The sequence below is a fragment of the Diplotaxodon limnothrissa genome, linkage group LG3, assembly GCF_057381915.1.
Source record: "Diplotaxodon limnothrissa isolate DT_005_m linkage group LG3, D_limnothrissa_male_GT1.1, whole genome shotgun sequence".
In the NCBI taxonomy this organism is placed as follows: Eukaryota; Metazoa; Chordata; class Actinopteri; order Cichliformes; family Cichlidae; genus Diplotaxodon; species Diplotaxodon limnothrissa.
Window position 1 is genome coordinate 12,632,805 of NC_140598.1, and position 20,247 is coordinate 12,653,051.

At 43.9% G+C, this 20,247-nt stretch overlaps 1 protein-coding gene and 1 pseudogene across 1 annotated transcript in view; both read left to right on the forward strand.

The window, feature by feature from the left end:
• Nucleotides 1-15,210, forward strand: part of LOC146634559 (protein NLRC3-like) — a 188,647-nt gene extending 173,437 nt beyond the window's left edge. Inside the window, exons 6-8 of the mRNA XM_085377374.1 lie at nt 3,837-4,013; nt 14,483-14,529; nt 14,678-15,210. Coding sequence (XP_085233500.1) covers nt 3,837-4,013; nt 14,483-14,529; nt 14,678-15,210 — 757 coding nt within the window. The remainder of the gene's footprint in view (nt 1-3,836; nt 4,014-14,482; nt 14,530-14,677) is intronic.
• Nucleotides 15,211-15,745: 535 nt separating this feature from the next.
• On the forward strand, nt 15,746-16,708 carry LOC146634565 (uncharacterized; annotated as a pseudogene).
• The last annotated feature ends 3,539 nt before the right edge of the window (nt 16,709-20,247 follow it).

The following is a 20,247-nucleotide window of genomic DNA, read 5'->3' on the forward strand; positions in this document are numbered from 1 at the left end:
ACCTAGTGGGAGTGATCCCCCACAGAGGGACAAAAGGACCCCCTGATGATCCTCTAATCGCCTGAGCCAAGGTGTGAAACTGGGTGTGGGCCCCAATCAGCCAGAGTTTCGGGTGAGTTCATTGTGAAACCTGGCCCCACCTTATCATGCGGATTCCTGAGATCAGATGGCCCAGGATGTGAGTGGGCGTTAAGGCGTCTGGGAAGGGATCTCAAAACTGGATTGTAGATGGCAGAGAGTTGGTGTCGTAAACCCCCGCCTCTGTTCAAAGATGGTCGCTCACAGTGGACATAGATGGCTTCTTTCATTCCTCTTTCAAACCATCTGTCCTCTCTGCTTCTCGGATGAGAGTTGAAACGTCTTCAAGTAACTTAAAGAAGTCCAGACGCTTTTCTTTGCAAGCTCCTTTGACTACGATGACCTGGATGACTGAGAACCTTCACAGACATATTGCCGTACATTTTGGGAGGAACACCCTTCAACTGGTGCGGGAGTATGAAAGGGAATCAAGGAAACTAGCGGATTATAGGAACCATCTCCGTTTCAACCTAAGATGTAGACAAAGCAGAGTTGTTCCTAAGAGCCTGCGCCTTGGATCCACTGTCAGGGGATACAGAGCAGACTTGATTCTACAGAGCGCACAAAATCACCTTTTAAGTGAAAGGATAAGACAGGTCCATTTCACCATAGATGCCCTCCAGATCAAGATCAGCCAGACCCTGCAGGAACTGGAAATCCTTCTACCCTCTCCAATCTTAGAAGAGGTTTACAAGTTTGTGGACAAGGCTCAGCGGGCCCAACACTCTAAAGGAAAAGAAAGACAACGCAGGAAATTTCACACCTTGCTTTCAAAAACACACACTCCTCATCCTGAACCTACACAACCCAGAGAAGAAAATACACCTGAAGTCAGTCAGGAGAAATGGGTTAAGAACTTTTCAGACAGGATTCTCACTGAACCTGAAAAGAGAGTATTAGCCAAAGGACTCAATTTTTCCATTTCTCCACAACAGTTGCCCATAGTGGACCTCATCACAGCCACAGAATCTGCCATACGGATTAATAAATTATCACAGACAGAAGCAGAGCAAATCAGGATGAAAGTCTCAGCCACACTCTCCAGTGCCAAAGTCCCTCCATCCAACCTCACAATACAGGAAAAGAAGGCCGTCGCTTCCCTGAGCAAAGACCACAACATCACTGTTTTACCAGCTGATAAGGGAAGATGCACCGTGGTCCTAAACACTACAGATTACCATACAAAGATCACTACTCTCCTCAGTGACAACAATACCTACGAAACCTTAAAGCAAGACCCCACAAGCAGCTACAAAAAGAAAGTTATAGCTTGCCTTCAAGACTTTGAAAAGGACAAAATTATTGACCGCCTTACATATCACCGCCTTTACCCAGGGGGTGCCATACCCTGCATCTACGGACTTCCTAAAATCCCCAAGGAAGCTGTCCCACTCAGACCCATAGTCAGTAGCATAAACTCAGCCACTTATAACATTGCTAAACACCTTGCTACCATCCTTGCTCCTCTCGTGGGGAACACCCCACACCACATCAAGAACTCCACCGACTTCACCGACAAGGTCCAGAAACTTACCCTGGATCCAGATGAAACCATGGTGTCCTTTGATGTAGTCTCTCTCTTCACTTGCATACCCACCACGGAGGCCGTGGAGACTGTCAGAAAACGACTACGAGAAGACAGCTCCTTGGAGGACAGGACCAACTTCACACCCGATCAGATTTGCACCCTGTTAGACCTCTGCCTCACCACTACATATTTCAAATACAACGAAGGCTTTTACAGACAAAAACATGGCTGTGCCATGGGCTCCCCCGTGTCACCTATTGTAGCCAACCTTTACATGGAGGAAGTGGAAAGAAAGGCTCTTGGGTCTTTCAAAGGAAGAGTACCCAGCCACTGGTATAGATATGTGGACGACACCTGGGTCAAAATCAAGACACAAGAAGTGGAATCCTTCACTGCGCACATTAACGCTGTGGATAAAAACATCAAGTTCACCAGGGAAGACACAAAGGACAACTGTTTGCCTTTCCTGGACTGCGCTGTGCACATTGAAGAGAACGGCAACCTCAACATCGAAGTTTACCGGAAGCCCACACATACGGACCAGTACCTCCTCTTTGACTCCCATCACCCTCTGGAACACAAACTTGGAGTAATTAGGACCCTACACCACCGGGCAGAACATGTTCCCTCTAAGCCTGAAGGAAAAAAGAAGGAACACACACATGTAAAGGAAGCACTCAAAACGTGCGGCTATCCTACATGGGCGTTCTTAAAGTCAGCAAAGAGGCACAGAAAAGAAGACCAGACACCAGCGAGGGAGGATAAGAAGGACAGACGCAACAACATTGTCATCCCCTATGTAGCCGGTGTATCAGAGAAACTCAGGAGAGTTTTCTCCAAGCACGACATCCCGGTGTACTTCAGACCAAGCAACACACTCAGACAGAAACTGGTTAACCCGAAAGACAAAACTCCTAAACACAAGCTTAACAATGTGGTGTATGCTGTACAGTGCATTGGAGAGACCAAACAGCCACTTCACAAGCGCATGGCACAACACAGAAGAGCCACCTCCACAGGACAAGACTCAGCAGTCCATCTGCATCTTAAGGATAAAGGACACTCTTTCGAGGAGGCCAATGTTCACATTTTGGACAGAGAGGACAGATGGTTTGAAAGAGGAGTGAAAGAAGCCATCTATGTCCACTGTGAGCGACCATCTTTGAACAGAGGCGGGGTTTACGACACCAACTCTCTGCCATCTACAATCCAGTTTTGAGATCCCTTCCCAGACGCCTTAACGCCCACTCACATCCTGGGCCATCTGATCTCAGGAATTCGCATGATAAGGTGGGGCCAGGTTTCACAATGAACCCACCCGAAACTCTGGCTGATTGGGGCCCACACCCAGTTTCACACCTTGGCTCAGGCGATTAGAGGATCATCAGGGGGTCCTTTTGTCCCTCTGTGGGGGATCACTCCCACTAGGTTTATATCTGGGACTCTCCACCATTTGACCTTAGAACTGAAGAAGCTTCTCGGATGAGAGGTGAAACGTCTTCAAGTAACTTAAAGAAGTCCAGACGCTTTTCTTTGCAAGCTCCTTTGACTACGATGACCTGGATGACTGAGAACCTTCACAGACAACTTGCTGCTAATACACAACATTTCATCATATTTCCTCATAACCCTGTTTTGTCTGACCATTTGATCCCATTTGAATTTGCAATAAAGGATCCACAGAGTTTGGTGACAATAATGACAGTAGATGTTTGTGTGAAAGTGCTGGAAGCAAATGAGTGTGTGATGTTCTTTCAGTGTTGCACTTTGTAGACGCTCCCTGAGCACTGGTCTCACAGCCAGCTGCACATAGAGACCAGTGTTGTTAGTCCAGGTCAGAAGATGACTTGTTGGAATGAAAATGAGCTTGTAGTTTGTCTGCTTTAATAATGTGACTGGAAAAAGGTGTTGGACTTCAAATATGTCCATTTCTTTCACACTTCACCTTTAAAAGTGAAGCCTTGTGGTTCCTGGAAGGAAAAATACGACTTTTTCAAGTCTTTGTCCTGTTTTTATGATAAATGTACGACTTTAATGTGAAACATTCAGAGTTTTTTCTCTTGTTGTGTTTGTTTGAAGCTGCTTCCTGTTGGCTTCAGCTGTTTGGAGTTTCCATTTTCTAAACTTCTACATTCTGAACCTTCTTCAGCTCTGAACAGATGATGAAACACTGAATGATTTCAAGCTCACACTTTGTCTAATAAACTTACATCTTTCATTCTTTACACAGATTGGAGAACTGTGGTCTGTCAGAGATCAGCTGTGATTATCTGGTAGCAGCACTGAAGTCCAACCCCTCCCATCTGAGAGAGCTAGAGCTGAGCTGGAACACCAACCTGCAGAATTCAGGAGTGAAGCATCTGTGTGGTTTCCTGGAGAGTCCAGGATGTGGACTTGAAACTCTGAGGTCAGTCAGCATGTTTTAGTTGTGCTGACACTAAACTGCAGACATCAGGCTGATATTATACTGATCCACACTGAGGATCTTCATGGTAAAGTCTGTTTTCTTCTTCTCTGGTTTAGTCCATTGACTGCAGCAGAACAATGTTCACATTTCAAACCTTCAAAGAAGAAGAAAAATCCTCCACTGGATAATTCACTGTGAAACTCTCCAACTCTTCATTCCACCTTAAAGTCTGTCTGACACTGAAATCCAAAGCAAAATGTGTGTTTGCTTTACAGACAGCAGTCCAACACAAACATACACACATCATCCAAAACACAGTCCAACATCCAAATCTCCTCCACTGCCAGCATGAATGATGGGAAAGAGAAGGAGGAACACTCTGACATTCAGGGTTAGAATGAGTTTCATGAAGCAGACTGTGAAGATCAAAGCTGCATTAGAAAGCTTACATGAATGAATGAGTGGACAGAAGTGGACAGAGATCATCTGAAGCACTTCAAAGGCTTTAAATCAGCACATTTCTCTTTATTCTTTATCAACTCTGTTAGTTTCTCTCAGTTTTCTGTGGAATGAAGCTAACAGCAGGCTAATAAGATGCTGACCAATAGGTTTCTATTAAAGGTTGTAATTTGTATATGAAAAAGTGCTTTGGCTCAGCAGGGATCAGCTTACAGGTAGAATACAGCTGCTGGATGGGATTAGCATGTCATAGCTATCTACCAAACTGCTAACTGGGGGATTTCAGGCCATCTATGGATCATTTTTACTAACTGTTTATTCAGCTTAGGCTCACAGGGCTGCAGCCTGTGCCCTAGCTGTCATAGGGCAAGAGGCGTGGTCCACCTGCACAGGTGAGCAGTCCATCACAGGGCCAGCAGAGAGAGACAGAGAAGCACTCTCTCACATCCACACCTACAGCCAATTTAGAAGCACCAGTGAACCTAAGCAGCATTTCATTGGACTGTGGGAGAACATCCAACCTCCACAGAAAGGCCAACAAGGTTCAACCTACAACCTTCTTGCTTTAAGGCACTAGTGCGAACCACTTTCCCCATTTCAGCCCAAATCCTGCATCTTCCTGTTTCTGACTCCAGGCCAGCTCCACTAACACTTTCTCATCAGACACTGCCACCTAGTGGAGGAAGTCTTAGTTCCATTTGAAGCTTCAGATTACAGTTAGTTCCTTTACAAAGAGGTGGAGGTGGTGGGGCCACAGCACCATCATCACTGAGTGCCATAGGACACTTAACCCTTGTTTCCATATGCTGGGAACTTCCTGTTGTTCCAAGGAGGACTGGAAAATGTGTGAAAACCTCCCAGTCACTTCCTCACAGCACACTTCAATCATTTCCCTCCCACAGCATCAGGACCAGGGCTTTTTCTCTCTTTGGTCCCACTAAGAGATTTCCACACAAACACCTCATCAGTGGGACTCTCAGAGCTACCAGCCCTTTGCTACAATCACAAAGCTCTTCATTGAAATCAATGATATCAAAGCTGGAATCAAATGAGTCCAAGTCTTCTGCTGATTCAGCATCACATTCATCTTTGCTCCTTGTCCTGCATCCCCACCATGGACTTCATTCCTTTCCAAGCCAGCCTTGAGTGTCCTTTATTCAGCTCATCCTCTGCTTTACTTTTACACCTGATTTTAGCTGCTTTATCTCTCTTTCAACAAGTTTCTGTGCCTCAATCTTTTTCTTCTCTCCCTCATAACAAGACAGCTTCTTCTGCCTGAGAACATGTTGGAGTGATTTACTAATCCAGGACTGCTTATTGGGGAAAATACTTCCTGTTTTCAAAGTAATCCCCATTTTTCCCAGAAAGAAATGTAAGTAGAAATCGATGATCTAAGTGAGAACATGAGCCTTTAAAACGTCACCGTGGGTGCAGTCAAAGCAGTCCCTCAGTCCCAGTATAGAGTCTTTGGTCCAGACTGGAACAACTGTGTGCCCAGTTTGAGCTCTCTTCAGTCCTGTGACCTGACAGACCCAGAGGGGCCATCACATCACATTTAGAAGCTCCCCTGATGGAGCCACAACACATGTCCAACACTTAGTCTGTCTTGTTGGACCAACTGGAAGAAATGATTCAAGGACTTAGTCACAGAACAGAGATTCAAATCTCCAAAATCCAACTGGCTGCATCAGGACATATAGTCTGAAACTCTGCACAGTTTCCTGTTTGAAGCTGCTTCCTGTTGGCTTCAGCTGTTTGGAGTTTCCATTTTCTAAACTTCTACATTCTGAACCTTCTTCAGCTCTGAACAGATGATGAAACACTGAATGATTTCAAGCTCACACTTTGTCTAATAAACTTACATCTTTCATTCTTTATACAGATTGAGGCTCTGTGGTTTGTCAGAGATCAGCTGTGATTATCTGGCAGCAGCACTGAAGTCCAACCCCTCCCATCTGAGAGAGCTGGACCTGAGAGGAAACAACCTGAAGGATCCAGATGTGAAGCAGCTGTCTGATCTTCAGCAGAGTCCAGACTACAGACTGGAGACTCTGGTGTAAGTAGAGTGATGGAGTGAGTGGGTGGTGCTGTCAGCAGTATTGTACTAAACACAGTCAGTATGAAACAAAGATCCAGTGTTTCCTGTAAAGCTGCAGCTTCTCAGTGAAGCTGTGAGAGGAGAATGGTGACAGGCTTCAGGATTGGACACAAACACTTCCTGTTTCTGACCTTTATGGTCACCATAGTAACGGCTGACACGCTCTGATCAAACACTGTCAACAGCCAATCAGCTCTCTGAACAAAGCAGCACGCAGACCAATGACTGCATTCATTTCCAAGTTTAAAGCAGTGAAGAACACAGTCTGTAGGTGAGGAAGAATTTAGTGAGAGCAGATGTTTGGATGGAATTCCTCCAGTTAACAGCTGGAACCGTCCATCTGGATTGTTGGGCTTGTTGTTGGGGTTCCTACAGAGCTCAGAGTGGACACACCAAGGTTCTTCTAATGAATGAAAGTCCAAACTCAAACTAGGAGGGAAAAACATTTTCATCAACTTCAATAAAAATCCAAAGATTAGAAAAAGTGAAGCAACAATGAGTCCTAGTACAGTCCCAGCACTGAAGTCCCTGCTGCTCTTTATACTGGATGTGCTGCATCACTGACTGACAGCTGATGAAGAGTCTCTGGAAACACTCGTTTATCTCCTCTGCTCTTCCTTCTTCTCTCTGCAGGTGGAGGATATGATGGTAAACAGGACGGTGTGTGTGCTGAGAGAGGAGGAGCTGTGTCCTGATGATCCAGAGAGGTTGAAGCAGCAGCAGCTTGTGTGTAGAGACGCTCTGACTGGGCCATGTTACTGGGAGGTGGAGAGTCAGCAGTGACTGACAGAGGAATGAGAAGAAGTGCAGATGACTGTCAGTGCTGCAGAGTGAACTGCTCTGAGAACAGCTCCACTGTCAGACACAATGTAGAGTCCAGCATCATCCCTGTGTGTGTCCCTCTGGATCTGACAGAGGATCATCAGTGTATCTGGACTGCTCTGCTGCTGCTCTGTCCTTCTACAGTCTCTGCACAGTCTCTGTCTGACTCTGGCTTCAGACCCTCCTGGATCAAACTCACCTGGAAAGACTTTCAAACATCACTCAATAGATTTGAATACAGAATATATTTGATATATACTGTAGATGTACTGTAGAGTTGCAGTTTGTCACTTGTAAATACAGTCTGTGAGCAGCTGTGAGCTGAAAGATCTTTCTAGAAACAGGAAATGTTTTCACTCTTCTGTTGCTTTTTCATATATTTCCACAACATTAATATTGATCCCACCTGTCTCACCTGTTTCATGCTTTTATACATAATAACAGGACACGTGTGATCTGAGCGCTGCTGTGGTTGCTGTGCTGCACGTCTTCATTTAGATAACAGAGACATCTAGTGGTTCAGAGGGAGAACTGCAGGAGGTGGAGCTGTGCTTTAGCATGGAAAACTTTTTATCTTTTAGACGCAGATACAAATATGACAAGTATCAGTGTAAGATACAAAAGGTCACATCAGTCAGCAGAGGGAACAGTGATCACACAGCAATGTAAGAATAGAAACATAACAGTGAATCTGGACATGTATACAGATGGAAGCAAACAAACAGGATGTAACACTACATTAAAGCCACAAATGGGAAGAAAACAAAGCCAAAGGAAAATATATTTGATCTCAGGAATCCAAATCAGATGCTTTAGAGCAGGGGTCGGTTACCCAGGAGGAGGAGAGACCCGAAGCGTCAGGTGTTTGGACCAATGTTTTCTTTTCTGATCAAACCAGAAAGCTTTAATGAGCAGCTGGATTACGAACGCAGTTGGAATCCACAGCTGTGCGTGTTCATGGAGCTGCATTTCCACCTGCTGGACATCACTACCTGACAGGTTTAACTGTCTTCAGAACATTGCAGAGGCCTTATTGACAGTATTCTGCTCTACATATCTGTGTGAGCAGATTTTCTCTCACATGAAGAGAGTCCTCAGGTCTGAATGCTGGACACTTGGAGACCTGTGTCTCTGAGTGGGAGACCAGAGATCACATTAACATGTGTGTCCCTGTATTAACAAACATGACATATTGGCCCAGTTTACTTTTCTTATCATTGTTGTGAGGAGACCATAAATAGCATTTGTATTTTCTGTTGTACAGTTCATTTGCTGTTATGGATAAAAAGTCTTTTTTTGTTTCAAAATAGCTGATAACTATTCGCTGATAGCTGCAAACATCTGCGCACAAATATAATCCTACGAAGTGGTTCTATAAAGTGTGTAATTTATTGCTAATGCAATCATATGGCACATTGACTTCTGAGGAAATGTTAGATGCACTCATCATCAGAAAGGTTGCCGACCTAAACCAGGGGGTTTAGAGTTTTAAGGGTTCAAATATTCAGGTGGGGAGTAAAAACAATCATGGTCCAGAAGAGCTTTGTCAAACAATTGATTTTAATGAACACACTCAGCGTGGGGAGATGTACAATCTGAAACACCAGCTGTAGATCTCCACCCAAAAAGACACTTCAGATTGCTTTTGATTCATCAGGGTTAACGCCCCCTCATGCGTCATCAGATACAATATACGCATGTGTCAAATCAAAAACACTCTCTTTTTAAGTTGACAAGTGGTTGATGCTTGCCAATAAGGTTTTTCTATTACAGGATTTCTGGGCTGATGTGTGAAGAAACGGTGTTTTAGGTTAGGAGTTGGTGATGCCATTACACTGTATTCTTGGGAGGGTGTTGGATAAGACACATCCTGTCTTGAAAACTGTGATGTTTTTTACAGGGAATCTTTTATAGCATCTCTGGTAGGTAGATGGCTGACCGCGGTCAATGTGCTGCTAATGTTTGCTTTGCTTTTGTTAAGAATGCGTGAGGAAGGTGCAGTAGAAAACAGACAAGTGACATGAAAATAAAGAATAATAATAAAACAGGTAATAATAACAAATAACAAATTTGGGGACAGTTTGACATAGAGCTCACTAACTGGCCATTAGGGGGCTCTTGGAGTAACATTGCCCAAAGGGTGAATAAAACAAATTGCGGCAATAATAGTGATTTAATGATTGGAGAAAAACTGAACATGATACTTGTCTGTTGTGCTGAATCTTTTATTAATCTTATGATTTGCAGGTGGTTGTAAATAAGCTGTTTACTTTAACAGGTTTGCTTTTTAGCTGAATTGCAAAATACAACTAGAACGATTAATCGAGACTAATTAAAACTAACCGGAAACTGAGGGGGTTCTATATAAGGAAGAATTAAAACAGGTATAGGCACTTAGTCTGTGAAGGTCAAAAGCTTCATCCGACAACGGATCGGATTGATATATCGGAGCTATTGACTTCACGTGCAGAGGGTTAAATGCATGCACGCTTACACACATAAGTATAGCATAGGATTGGAATAAACAAAGTCAACAACATTAGGTTAGGAGAGCCAGCGAGGGAGAGGTGTTGGCTTTCTGTTTCTTGCAGAGAAAGGAACAGACACCAGACGGGGACATGGAGATATGAGGACCCTTCACAGCAACTGGGGTCAAGTGTCATTTGGGCTCCTTGAGAGGATGGATCCCATAACCACAGCAATAACCAGGAAGGGGTTGGCGAAAACTAGGAACACCAGAGACCAACGAGGTTCGAGAGGCTCTTGGCAAAAAAGGGGACACGGCGGTGACAACGGACAACATACACACAGATCTTTGTTTGATAGTGGGGCAGAATAATCCCCAGATCTGTGTAACGACTAAAGGGTGGTCTAACCCCGGAAGTCGAAGAAAGAAGCTGAGAATCACCCAACTGGAAGATACTGGTAGCTGTACCAATAGCATAAAGGTTAAAAGCCCGTTAGACAGAGGGGCTATTCTAAGTACATTTGAAGGGTATAAGTGGTAAAAAGGGGGTGGAAAACCGGAGCACCAAAATAAAGCTGTGGGAAAATTGGGGAGTGATGGGAGTGTCATCGGTAACTGCTGTAATGGGTGTAAATCTAACTTTGCTTGCATCTGCACGGCGTAGAGGCAGGGGTCATTCCCCCTAAGGTCCACCCGTTAAAGGGGGACGGAGGGTCTCGGGACCCAGGAGATGTGGACGTTGCAACGTTAGAGTGTATGATGTAAGGAATCTCTTTGGGAGAAGAGATTAAAGGGGGAAATGTGGAGATTATTTTGTTATCATATGTTCCCTTATATATGAGATCAAAGTAGTTGCATTATGATATTGTTGCAGATCAGGTTATACCCTTAAAAATCATTAGATCTGTTAGATTGACCTGTATTATGTTGAATGTCTTACATTGTTTCAAAGGAGTTGTTAGGATAATGTATGTTATTTTAATCTCACTGATATCATTTACATGCACTGTTATTAGTTCATTATTACTTCATTAGTCTGCATCAGTTTATCAGCAATATATCATTGTCGTATCTGTTGACAGAATAACCTTTTATTTAGATCTATGTTAATCTGAGTAAAATATTAATGTACACATATTTCCATCACTTTAAGTAGTATATGGTTGTTCTGGATTATTCTTTCTCTCTGCTTAAGCTGTTGCAACATCACCATCACCACTCGAGCTGGACTGTTACATTCAGTTTTGCACGTAGTCAGGCCTCACTAACGTGCACATATATACAGACTTATGTAACACACGCACGTTCCCTCACATACACACTTATTAACAAAGGGGAGGACATCTTCTCTAGTGGACTCACAGTTTCACAAAATGCACAACAGATCACACACTTGTTTTTCTCTTAAAGTTATCATCTGATGTCTATATAAGGGAAACTTTTGGGATTGTGGGGACTTGATATCATTTCCAGTAAGGTCTGTGTGACGTCATCATGAATATTATAAAAAGATATGGAGAGCCTCCGCTCGCCGAAGATCTGTTACTGTGCGCTTGTCTTCCCATGCCTCTGTTTTAGAGGTATGTAATAAAGATCACTATTTTTGACACCTATACCTGGATTCAGCCTGCTTTCTTCTCTGATCCATAACGAACGAATCACAACAATTGATAGTGCATTCAGATGTTTAAACATTTTGGTACCCAATTAGCCTTTATTACAGGCGCAGTTATAACCACTTTAAATTGTTGAGTTGAATCTATAATCTTAAATGCTTTTGAATGCTTGTTATAACCTTAAGTGTGTATGTGCTGATTCTGTTGATTTTGAGTACACTTTGTACAGAGTCAGGAGTGACAGGAAACTGCAGGCTTGCAGAGCGTTTGCAGAAATTAAACCGAAAGCAGAATCTAAGTGCAGGTTATTCTGAGGAGTTGGTTAGACGAGGCTATGTGAATAACTAGGGTATTCAAATTGTCTGTTATACTTTTATATTCTTTTATTAAGCTTTTAGTAGAGGTTCTTGATTGTAACATTTATTCAACATAGTACATATAGTTTCAGTTAGGTTGTTACACATAAGGATGAGCCTCTGTTCTGGTGAAAGGTCAGAAGTGCAACGGGTGAGATGAGAGAGCATTTAAGGACGAGACACACATACAGTTAGTGAGCGTTAGTAGGCGAGAGGTGACATAGAGGCCGAGTGAGGTCGTGACATATACACACACACACACATTCGGTAGACTCATTTATAGGTGAGAGATTAGTCATGTTGTCTCTGCAAGAAAGAGGAACAGTGTCTTGCAGGATGTGGGGCTCGTGTTCCAGACGAGACAGAGATAATGTTCTTTTAAACTGTGTTAAAAGTTATTGTGGTTTTGATTTGACGTATGTATATATTCTGTCTGTGACGTATGAAGGGGCGTCATTAATTCAAACCCTGATGCTATAAAAATCTGTTTATGCTTTGGTTAAGTCAAAGATCAATTCCTGTCTGCGTACAGAGTGGTCTTCCCAAGCGTGTATTCATTAAAATCAATTGTTTGACCAAGATCTTCTGGACCATGGTTGTTTGTACTCTCCTTCCTCAATATTAGAACCTTAACAGTGGCTCGACCTCACACGAACTTTGTCTTATGAGAAGTGTGAGATTATTCGGTTATCATATGTTACCTTATATATGTAATCAAAGTAGTTGAATTATGATACTGCTGTAGATCATATTATACCCCTTAATATAGAGTGTGTGATCAGTATGTAGTTTTAGTTTACATTATACTTCTGACTTAAAAGAGTGTGAAAATCATTAGATCTATTGGATTGACCTGTATTACTCGACACTGTTGAATGTATTACACTGTTTCTTGACATTTCATACTGCTGAATCATGAAGAGAATGTTGTGTGCAGAGGACCTTGTGCAGATAATAGAAGAAACAGACCACATTCCATACCCCCACCTTTACAGAGAGCAGAAAGACAGGGAGCCGAGGTCATAACTTAGGCGCCGTAACAGAGAAAGAATGTGAATGTTTAGGCTTTTACGACTAGGTGGGGGCCACTAAAGGCTATAAGAGCTTGAGTAACCCTCCACCAGTTTGAGACATGCTGTGAGCCTCTGCAGGCAGGTCTCCCCATCATGATGGTTCTTGTGCTCTTAAGTGTTGAATTATATGGAAATAAATGATTGTTGATTGTGCATTTATACACCGAGTAGTGTCCTTCCTTCAGCCCAAAGATTAAAAGAAGCACACAGACTGCCCTCCTGTTCTATGGCCTGATGTGTGCAAAGAGACTGATTCTCCTCCTATGGAAGGGAAAAGAAGTACAATCCTTGAAAGCCTGGATTTCAGTACTGACAGATACTCTTCATCTGGAAAGGATCCGCTACATTATAAATGACAAACTGGAGGACTTCGATCAGATTTGGAGGCCGCTCATTAGGCACCTGGAAATTATGAACAAATGAGAGCTATTATGTGGACTTCACCATTGCTTAAAATAAGCTGATAGCACTTTGGGATAAGGGAGGGGTGTAGGGAGGAGGGTTTTTCTTTTTTGTTTGTTTTTGTTTTGTTTTTTGTTGTTGTCGTTGTTCACTTTGTTTCTCCCCTTTTCTTGATGCCAAAACTGTAAAAAGGAAGCAATGTCAGTCTATGGGACAATTTGTGATTGTTATTTGTGCTTAACAATAAAAATATTTGAAGAGAGAGAGAGAATTGTTTACAGGAGGAAATTGCAGATCTTCTAATATGTGGAGCTAATAAATGACATCTATGAGTTATTCCATCCTGACTGAAGCAGCATCTTTGTAAAAGAAATATCAAAGAGTTAGGATACACTAAGTGATCATGAGGATCACATCATATTCTCTCTGCTTGAAAAGCTCTTATCGTAATTGCACAAATCACAACCTCCTCCTGCAGTGCAGCATTGTGATTGGTTGATGCTGTTTCCATCATTTATGTTTGTTTACCTTCAACAAATTTGCTCTACAGAGCATTTATTAATTAGAAGGATTATTAATAAACATCTTTCTCTCCTGCTTTTGGTGGAGTGAAACAATAACTCCTATCTCCAGAGGTCCACAGGTCCACTGGCACCTGGTCCTAACTTCACCCATGTCTGCACCCTCAGACATCCCACTGTGGAGGCATCCTCGCCTGGACCAGTGGCTGCCCTTGTGAGACAGACTTTATGGTCACAAACAGCCCTAATCTGAGAATGAAGGCTCCTTTACATTGAAAGCAGTATGTGGTGTGATGACCACTGCATTAGCTCAAAATATGTGATGCACTGGCTGCTGCACTCTACCTGTACTGAATCAGTTTTTGTACCCAGTCTCAGTCTTTACATTTAATATGCATCCACTCCCTGACAGCATGAATGTCACAGTGTGTTGAACCTTGACTGTGGCACATGTCAATGCTCCCTGGACATCGTGCTTAATAAAGGAGATTAAATGTGATGTGATTATGAGTTTTGCTCTTTTGGAGTTTAAACATTTATGTGTCACAATGTTGGACTGTTCCTTTATCAGTGTGTAACAGTGTGTGTATGAGAGCCATGTAATGTCCATGTGTGGATGCTGACTGTGCTGCTCTGACCCCCCTCCTCCTTTCAGGGTGGAGCCTGCTGGAGTCCGGTGGCTGAGACCAGGTCTGAGGAAGTGTAAGTGTGTTTTTAATGGGATTCATGAAAACAAAGCAGCACACATTCAACCATCTTCATCATGTCAGGAGGCATCATCAAAGGGTCAATCAATGAACAGATGATGGATCAATAACTGCAGCTGGATTGTGTTTGTTCTCTCCATCAGATTCCTGTCAACTCACAATCGACACAAACACAGTGAACACAAAGCTCCAACTGTCTGACAACAACAGGAAGGTGACATATGTGGAGGAGGTTCAGTCATATCCTGATCATCCAGACAGATTTGATGTTTGTGAACAGCTGCTGTGTAGAGATGGTCTGACTGGTCGCTGTTACTGGGAGGTCGAGTGGACGAGAGAGGCTTGGATATCAGTGAGTTACAGAGGAATCAAAAGGAAAGGAAGGAGTGATGAGTGTGTGTTTGGTGGAAATGATCAGTCCTGGAGTCTTTTCTGCTCTGATCATTATTCCTCTGTGTGGCACAATAACAGAGAAACACCCATCTCCACCTCCTCTTCCTCTGTCTCTAACAGAGTAGCAGTGTGTGTGGACTGTCCCGCTGGCACTGTGTCCTTCTACAGAGTCTCCTCTGACTCTCTGATCCACCTCCACACCTTCCACACCACATTCACTGAACCTCTTTATCCTGGATTTACAGTCTCATGTGGTTCCTCAGTGTGTCTGTGTGTAGTTTAGTTTAAAGAGTATCATGTTAGTGTCCTTTAACAGATAGTTCAGTCTGTACACGTCTGTCTCTTTCACTCAGAAACACATTTTTAGATTCATGGATTCAATCACTTGATGTTTTAAACTGTTTTTCTGTCAAAGCTTCACAGACATCAGTATGCAGTGTTTCTCTGAAGCTCAGTTCAGCTGAGATGATGAAGTTCATTTCAATTTCAATACTGAACTTATTTGAAACATATTTGAACACAGATATTATTAAACTGACAGAAACACTGACATCAGTAAAGAGGAACAGACTAATGAGTGCTTACTGCCCTCCGATGGTCACAGATGTAAATGCAAGCATGGAGCTATATTTTAACCCTCTGATGCATAGTGGTCACTGGAGTGGACAGCTACTAAAACGTACATATCTCTTTAATGCATTGGTTTCTATGGTGGAACTGCATATTAGCCTCTAGAGTGCTCTCTGCTGCCATGCTCCATTGAGGTCAATTCAGTGTTCAGTTAGTGCAACTGCAAGTAAATTTCCTCTTAATCAAAGATGGCAGACAAACTGTCACCCCTGCCGACCACTGCTGGCATATCTTGTCAACCCTTCTATGCTAAAAGAGCCCAACAGGTAAAAAAAATATGATGATATGCAGTAACATCTAGGGAAGGATATTATCTGTTTGGAATAAGAAATTGTTATGTCTAATATGTAGAAAACTACGATTAACCATGTGTCCACTGTAGTGGACATCATGCATTACCCACTATATTTTTTTTTAACATAAGTCATAAATTGTCTCACTGTTTTTTGGGACTGTTTTGGTTATAAGTAAGCATATAATTGTTACATTTATAAGCTACTCATTTAAAAAATATATTTTTGTGCAGATCAGCTGTAGTTTGAATTACTATAATAATTATTTTATCATATTTTGTAGACTTCAAATGCAGCAAAGAATAAGGCAGCGTACAGAATAGTCCAGGAAATTCCATCCAGCTCCAGTGATGATGATTTCATTGATGAGTGCAGTGATGATGAGTTCAGTGATAAGTCCAGTGATGATGAGCGTGGCTGCCAGAGCAGAACAGAGACATAGGAACTACGGATGATGAAGACACAGACAGTCAGGATGCAGAAAGTGAGAACGATGAGGGGCAGGATGAAGAGGAAGGTCAGTATGATCAGGGAGCTGTAGGAGATGGGTACATGGCACCTGACCATACTCAAGCCCGCAAAAATATTTGGAAAGTCCAAGACAATGACTTTGATGGAAACTTGCCTCCTTTTCTAGGAGAGTGGAAATTGAATGAGGAGGGGAAGGATCCCATAGATTTCTTCAGACATCTGTTTCCAGCAGATCTAATTGATAATATAACATACAACACCAACTTGTATGGGAAAGAACTGTCAGTAACAGGAGAAGAGATTCACCCTCCAGCAATGCAAAAGAGGAAGATCCAGTGGGACCCCACAACCCGTGTTGCGGAGAGCAGTCACCAAAGTAGCCTGTGAGGTCAGGTTTGCCACAGGATATCACTGGCCCCAACTGACCGAGGTGAAAAATGCAAACAGGTGCCATGATGTTGCATGCACACGGAAGACCAAATACATCTGCATGCAATGCTGTGGGCCATTGTGCCCTGGATGCTTTGCAAACTTTCGCACAGCCTAGGTGTGATGAACATAGAAGTGTTTGGAGATGCAGAGACTAAGATGTCAGTTTGTGTTTTCTTCCAGCATGCTACTAAGGGCTTGGTAATACTGTCCTGCATCGTTATAGAACTGTGTAGACTCAAAAATGTTTCTCTTGTTGGAGATAGTTTGCCATATTCAGGTGTAGGATTCACAGCTAGGACTGTTGATTGGTTTTGTTATTTACGTCTAAACATTGGGGCCTTATGAGTTGAAAGTTCCAAAAAAATTGCTGAGATGTTTTTCAAAGGATACAAGCAAACAAGTGTTTGTTTATTTACAATAGAACACAAGGTAATTAATTTTTGCAGTAAATTCACAGTATTTCATGCTAAGTGCTCAGGCGCATGTAGTCCACTGGAGTGGACAAGTTTATAACTTTATAAAAAAAAACATATTTTTGGAAAAAAAAGAGTTGAACATTTTTTTTCATGTCCTGAGAATAATAAAAGCACTTAAGAAAAAAAATCATGACCAAGGCTTTCATAATTCATGCATCAGAGGGTTAAAAAAGCAGATGTCTTCACATATAATTATCATCATGTAGCTCTGTAACTGTTAGCTAGGCAATTTCACATTTGTGTCTTTTTGTGGAATCAGTGTGTTTGAACAACACAAATTCTGCCTTTTCTAATTTTGAAAGACTGAACATGATATAAACAAAATAAATCTGATCTGTTCCTCTACAAATCTGGACAAATCTCAGATTCTGAAGTTCTCAGCGCTTACATTTTGTCCTCTCTACACTTCTGCTGACAACTGACATGTGATGTGTTTGTACACAAACCATCTGTCCTCTCTGTCCAAAATGTGAACATTGGCATCCTCGAAAGAGTGTCCTTTATCCTTAAGATGCAGATGGACTGCTGAGTCTTGTCCTGTGGAGGTGACTCTTCTATGTTGTGCCATGCGCTTGTGAAGTGGCTGTTTGGTCTCTCCAATGTAGAGGTCTGGGCATTCCTCGCTGCACTGTACAGCATACACCACATTGTTAAGTCTGTGTTTTGGCGTTTTGTCTTTCGGGTGAACCAGTTTTTGTCTGAGCATGTTGCTGGGTCTGAAATACACCGGGATGTCATGCTTGGAGAAAACTCTCCTGAGTTTCTCTGATACACCGGCTACATAGGGGATGACAATGTTGTTGCGTCTGTCCTTCTTATCCTCCCTCGCTGGTGTCTGATCTTCTTTTCTGTGCCTCTTTGCTGACAGAGGCTCCTTTGACTACGATGACCTGGATGACTGAGAACCTTCACAGACACTTGTGGTCAAATAATGTGTTGTGCAGCACGCAGGACAGTCAGCGCACAATGTGCTTTGAAGTAGCAGCCAAGAAAGGTGTAATTTAAGTCTACGAACAGTGAACACCCGTGTGCACACCTGTGTGGATCAGCGCGCTTGTATTCAAATGGTTTCCACATGTAATGGTCTGCAAGAGGATGTAGCGAGCCATAGCCCCGTCCCCCAGGGCATGAAACAGGCATGGAGGAGATCCAGGCCCCAGAGTGCGAGAGCCCAAGGAGGACCACCGGAGGGGCATCTGTGCCACCCTCATGGGAAGGGCTGAGGATCCCCAGACGAGGCGTCACCCAGTAGCCACCGAGCAGAAGCTAGAGGGGGCTGCACCGGCGTGCCCAACGGCTCCGCCGGCAGCCAGCTGAACCGAGCCGCAGGCCCAGAGGCCGGAGGCCCGAGGGCCCCCCGCACCCCGGAGGAGGCCTGACCGAGCAACAGGCGCCAGGCCCCGCCAGGTAGCCACCGGGAGTGAGCCGGTACATACCTGAGCGCCCAGCCCCGGACACCAAGAACCACCAATGCACCGACCCCTGAGGGCATCAGTCACCAGCAGGGAGTGTGGTGAGGGGAGATAGGCCTTGGAGGGCCTGGGAGTTCCCAGAGAGGTGGAGTCTAAGACCCGACCTGACATATAGACACAGACAAACAGGCACACACAGACACAAACATGCGTTCCCACCCTCATGCACACATATACAAACATTCAGCACTCACCCAACGTAAGGACTGACATAAATGGACATGTACACACAATCACACTCCCCAAACATACTCTATACCCCGGGTCCAGGTACCCTCGCCCCCAGAGGGGGAAACAGAACCCAGACCCAAGAGATGTTACCCTTCCCCCTGGGGTGGAGGCAAGCAGACCGTCCCAGGCTCCGCAGCAGCAGGGAGGCCAATCGGACAGCCAACATCTCCTCCCAGCCCCCCCACCCCAATGGCTAGCAGAGAACGGGGGTGTGTGAAGACCCCATACCTCCCTCCTCCTGCTCATGTGTAGTGTTGCTGCGTGTTTGTCTAAAGTGTATTTAAAACAAAGGAGAGCATGGTGCTGCTGCCAGAGAGCAGCAGGTGTTAGCATGGCCCCTCCCGAGAACCCTCAATGTCTACATGGATTTAAAGTTGAGAGGTGGGCACCAGGGCCAGAGGTAGGTTTGAGTACACAGACCGTCCACTGGACGCCGTTAACGTGCCCACCCTCAAGGCCCCTATATATATGTGTGTGTTATGAGAGTGTAAGTAATGTGGATGTCTAAGTTGTGAGATAAAATTGAGGCACAGGTGGCCAGAAGGGGACAGAGGGGGGGGGGGGGGGGGGGTTGTCTCACCTGCACCCCTGTGACACACCCGCACCCCAAGGCCCTACCTGTGTGGGTGAGTGTGGTGGAGCGGGAAGAGGGAGGTAGCCGGGGATGGGGAGGAAAAGGAGGGAGGGGAGGATGCCCCTCCCTAGGGCCAGCTCCCTCGCTGACCCCAGTAGGCACCCCCGTCCTCTGGTACCCACCAAGGCAAGGGAGCCCAGGTCCATCCAGACCGGGGCCTACGGTAGCACTGCCAAGCCCCACAGGACCCGGGGCAGCCCACCCTACCCCACCGCAGAGGAAACTGTACCCACCCCAAAATGAACATATTTCAAGTAAACAGCTGGACTGATCAGGTCCAAACACAGAGTGATAAACTTGTCAAACAGCTGTCATATCTTTATATATAAGCTCTTTATAAATGCTGCTCACTGCAGTCTGTTTACTAATAATGTCAAACTGTTAGAAAGACAGAAACATCAGAATGGTCTTTGTTCACAGAAACCTGTCTGGGATCCTTTGTTGTTCTTTTGATGCAGAGTTACATTATAAATATAAAGAGTTATTTCAGAGTCTCATCAGTTTTCCTGCATGTCTTTATTTAACACATCAGCAGGGCTGAAGCTCTCATGTTAAACACACACAGATCTATGGACACGTTCATGTGTTTCTAACAGAACCAGGCTGTTATCAGCCTGCACTAACATTATGTCAGACACACTGAATGTAACAGTGACAGTTTACATCATCACACAATCAGCT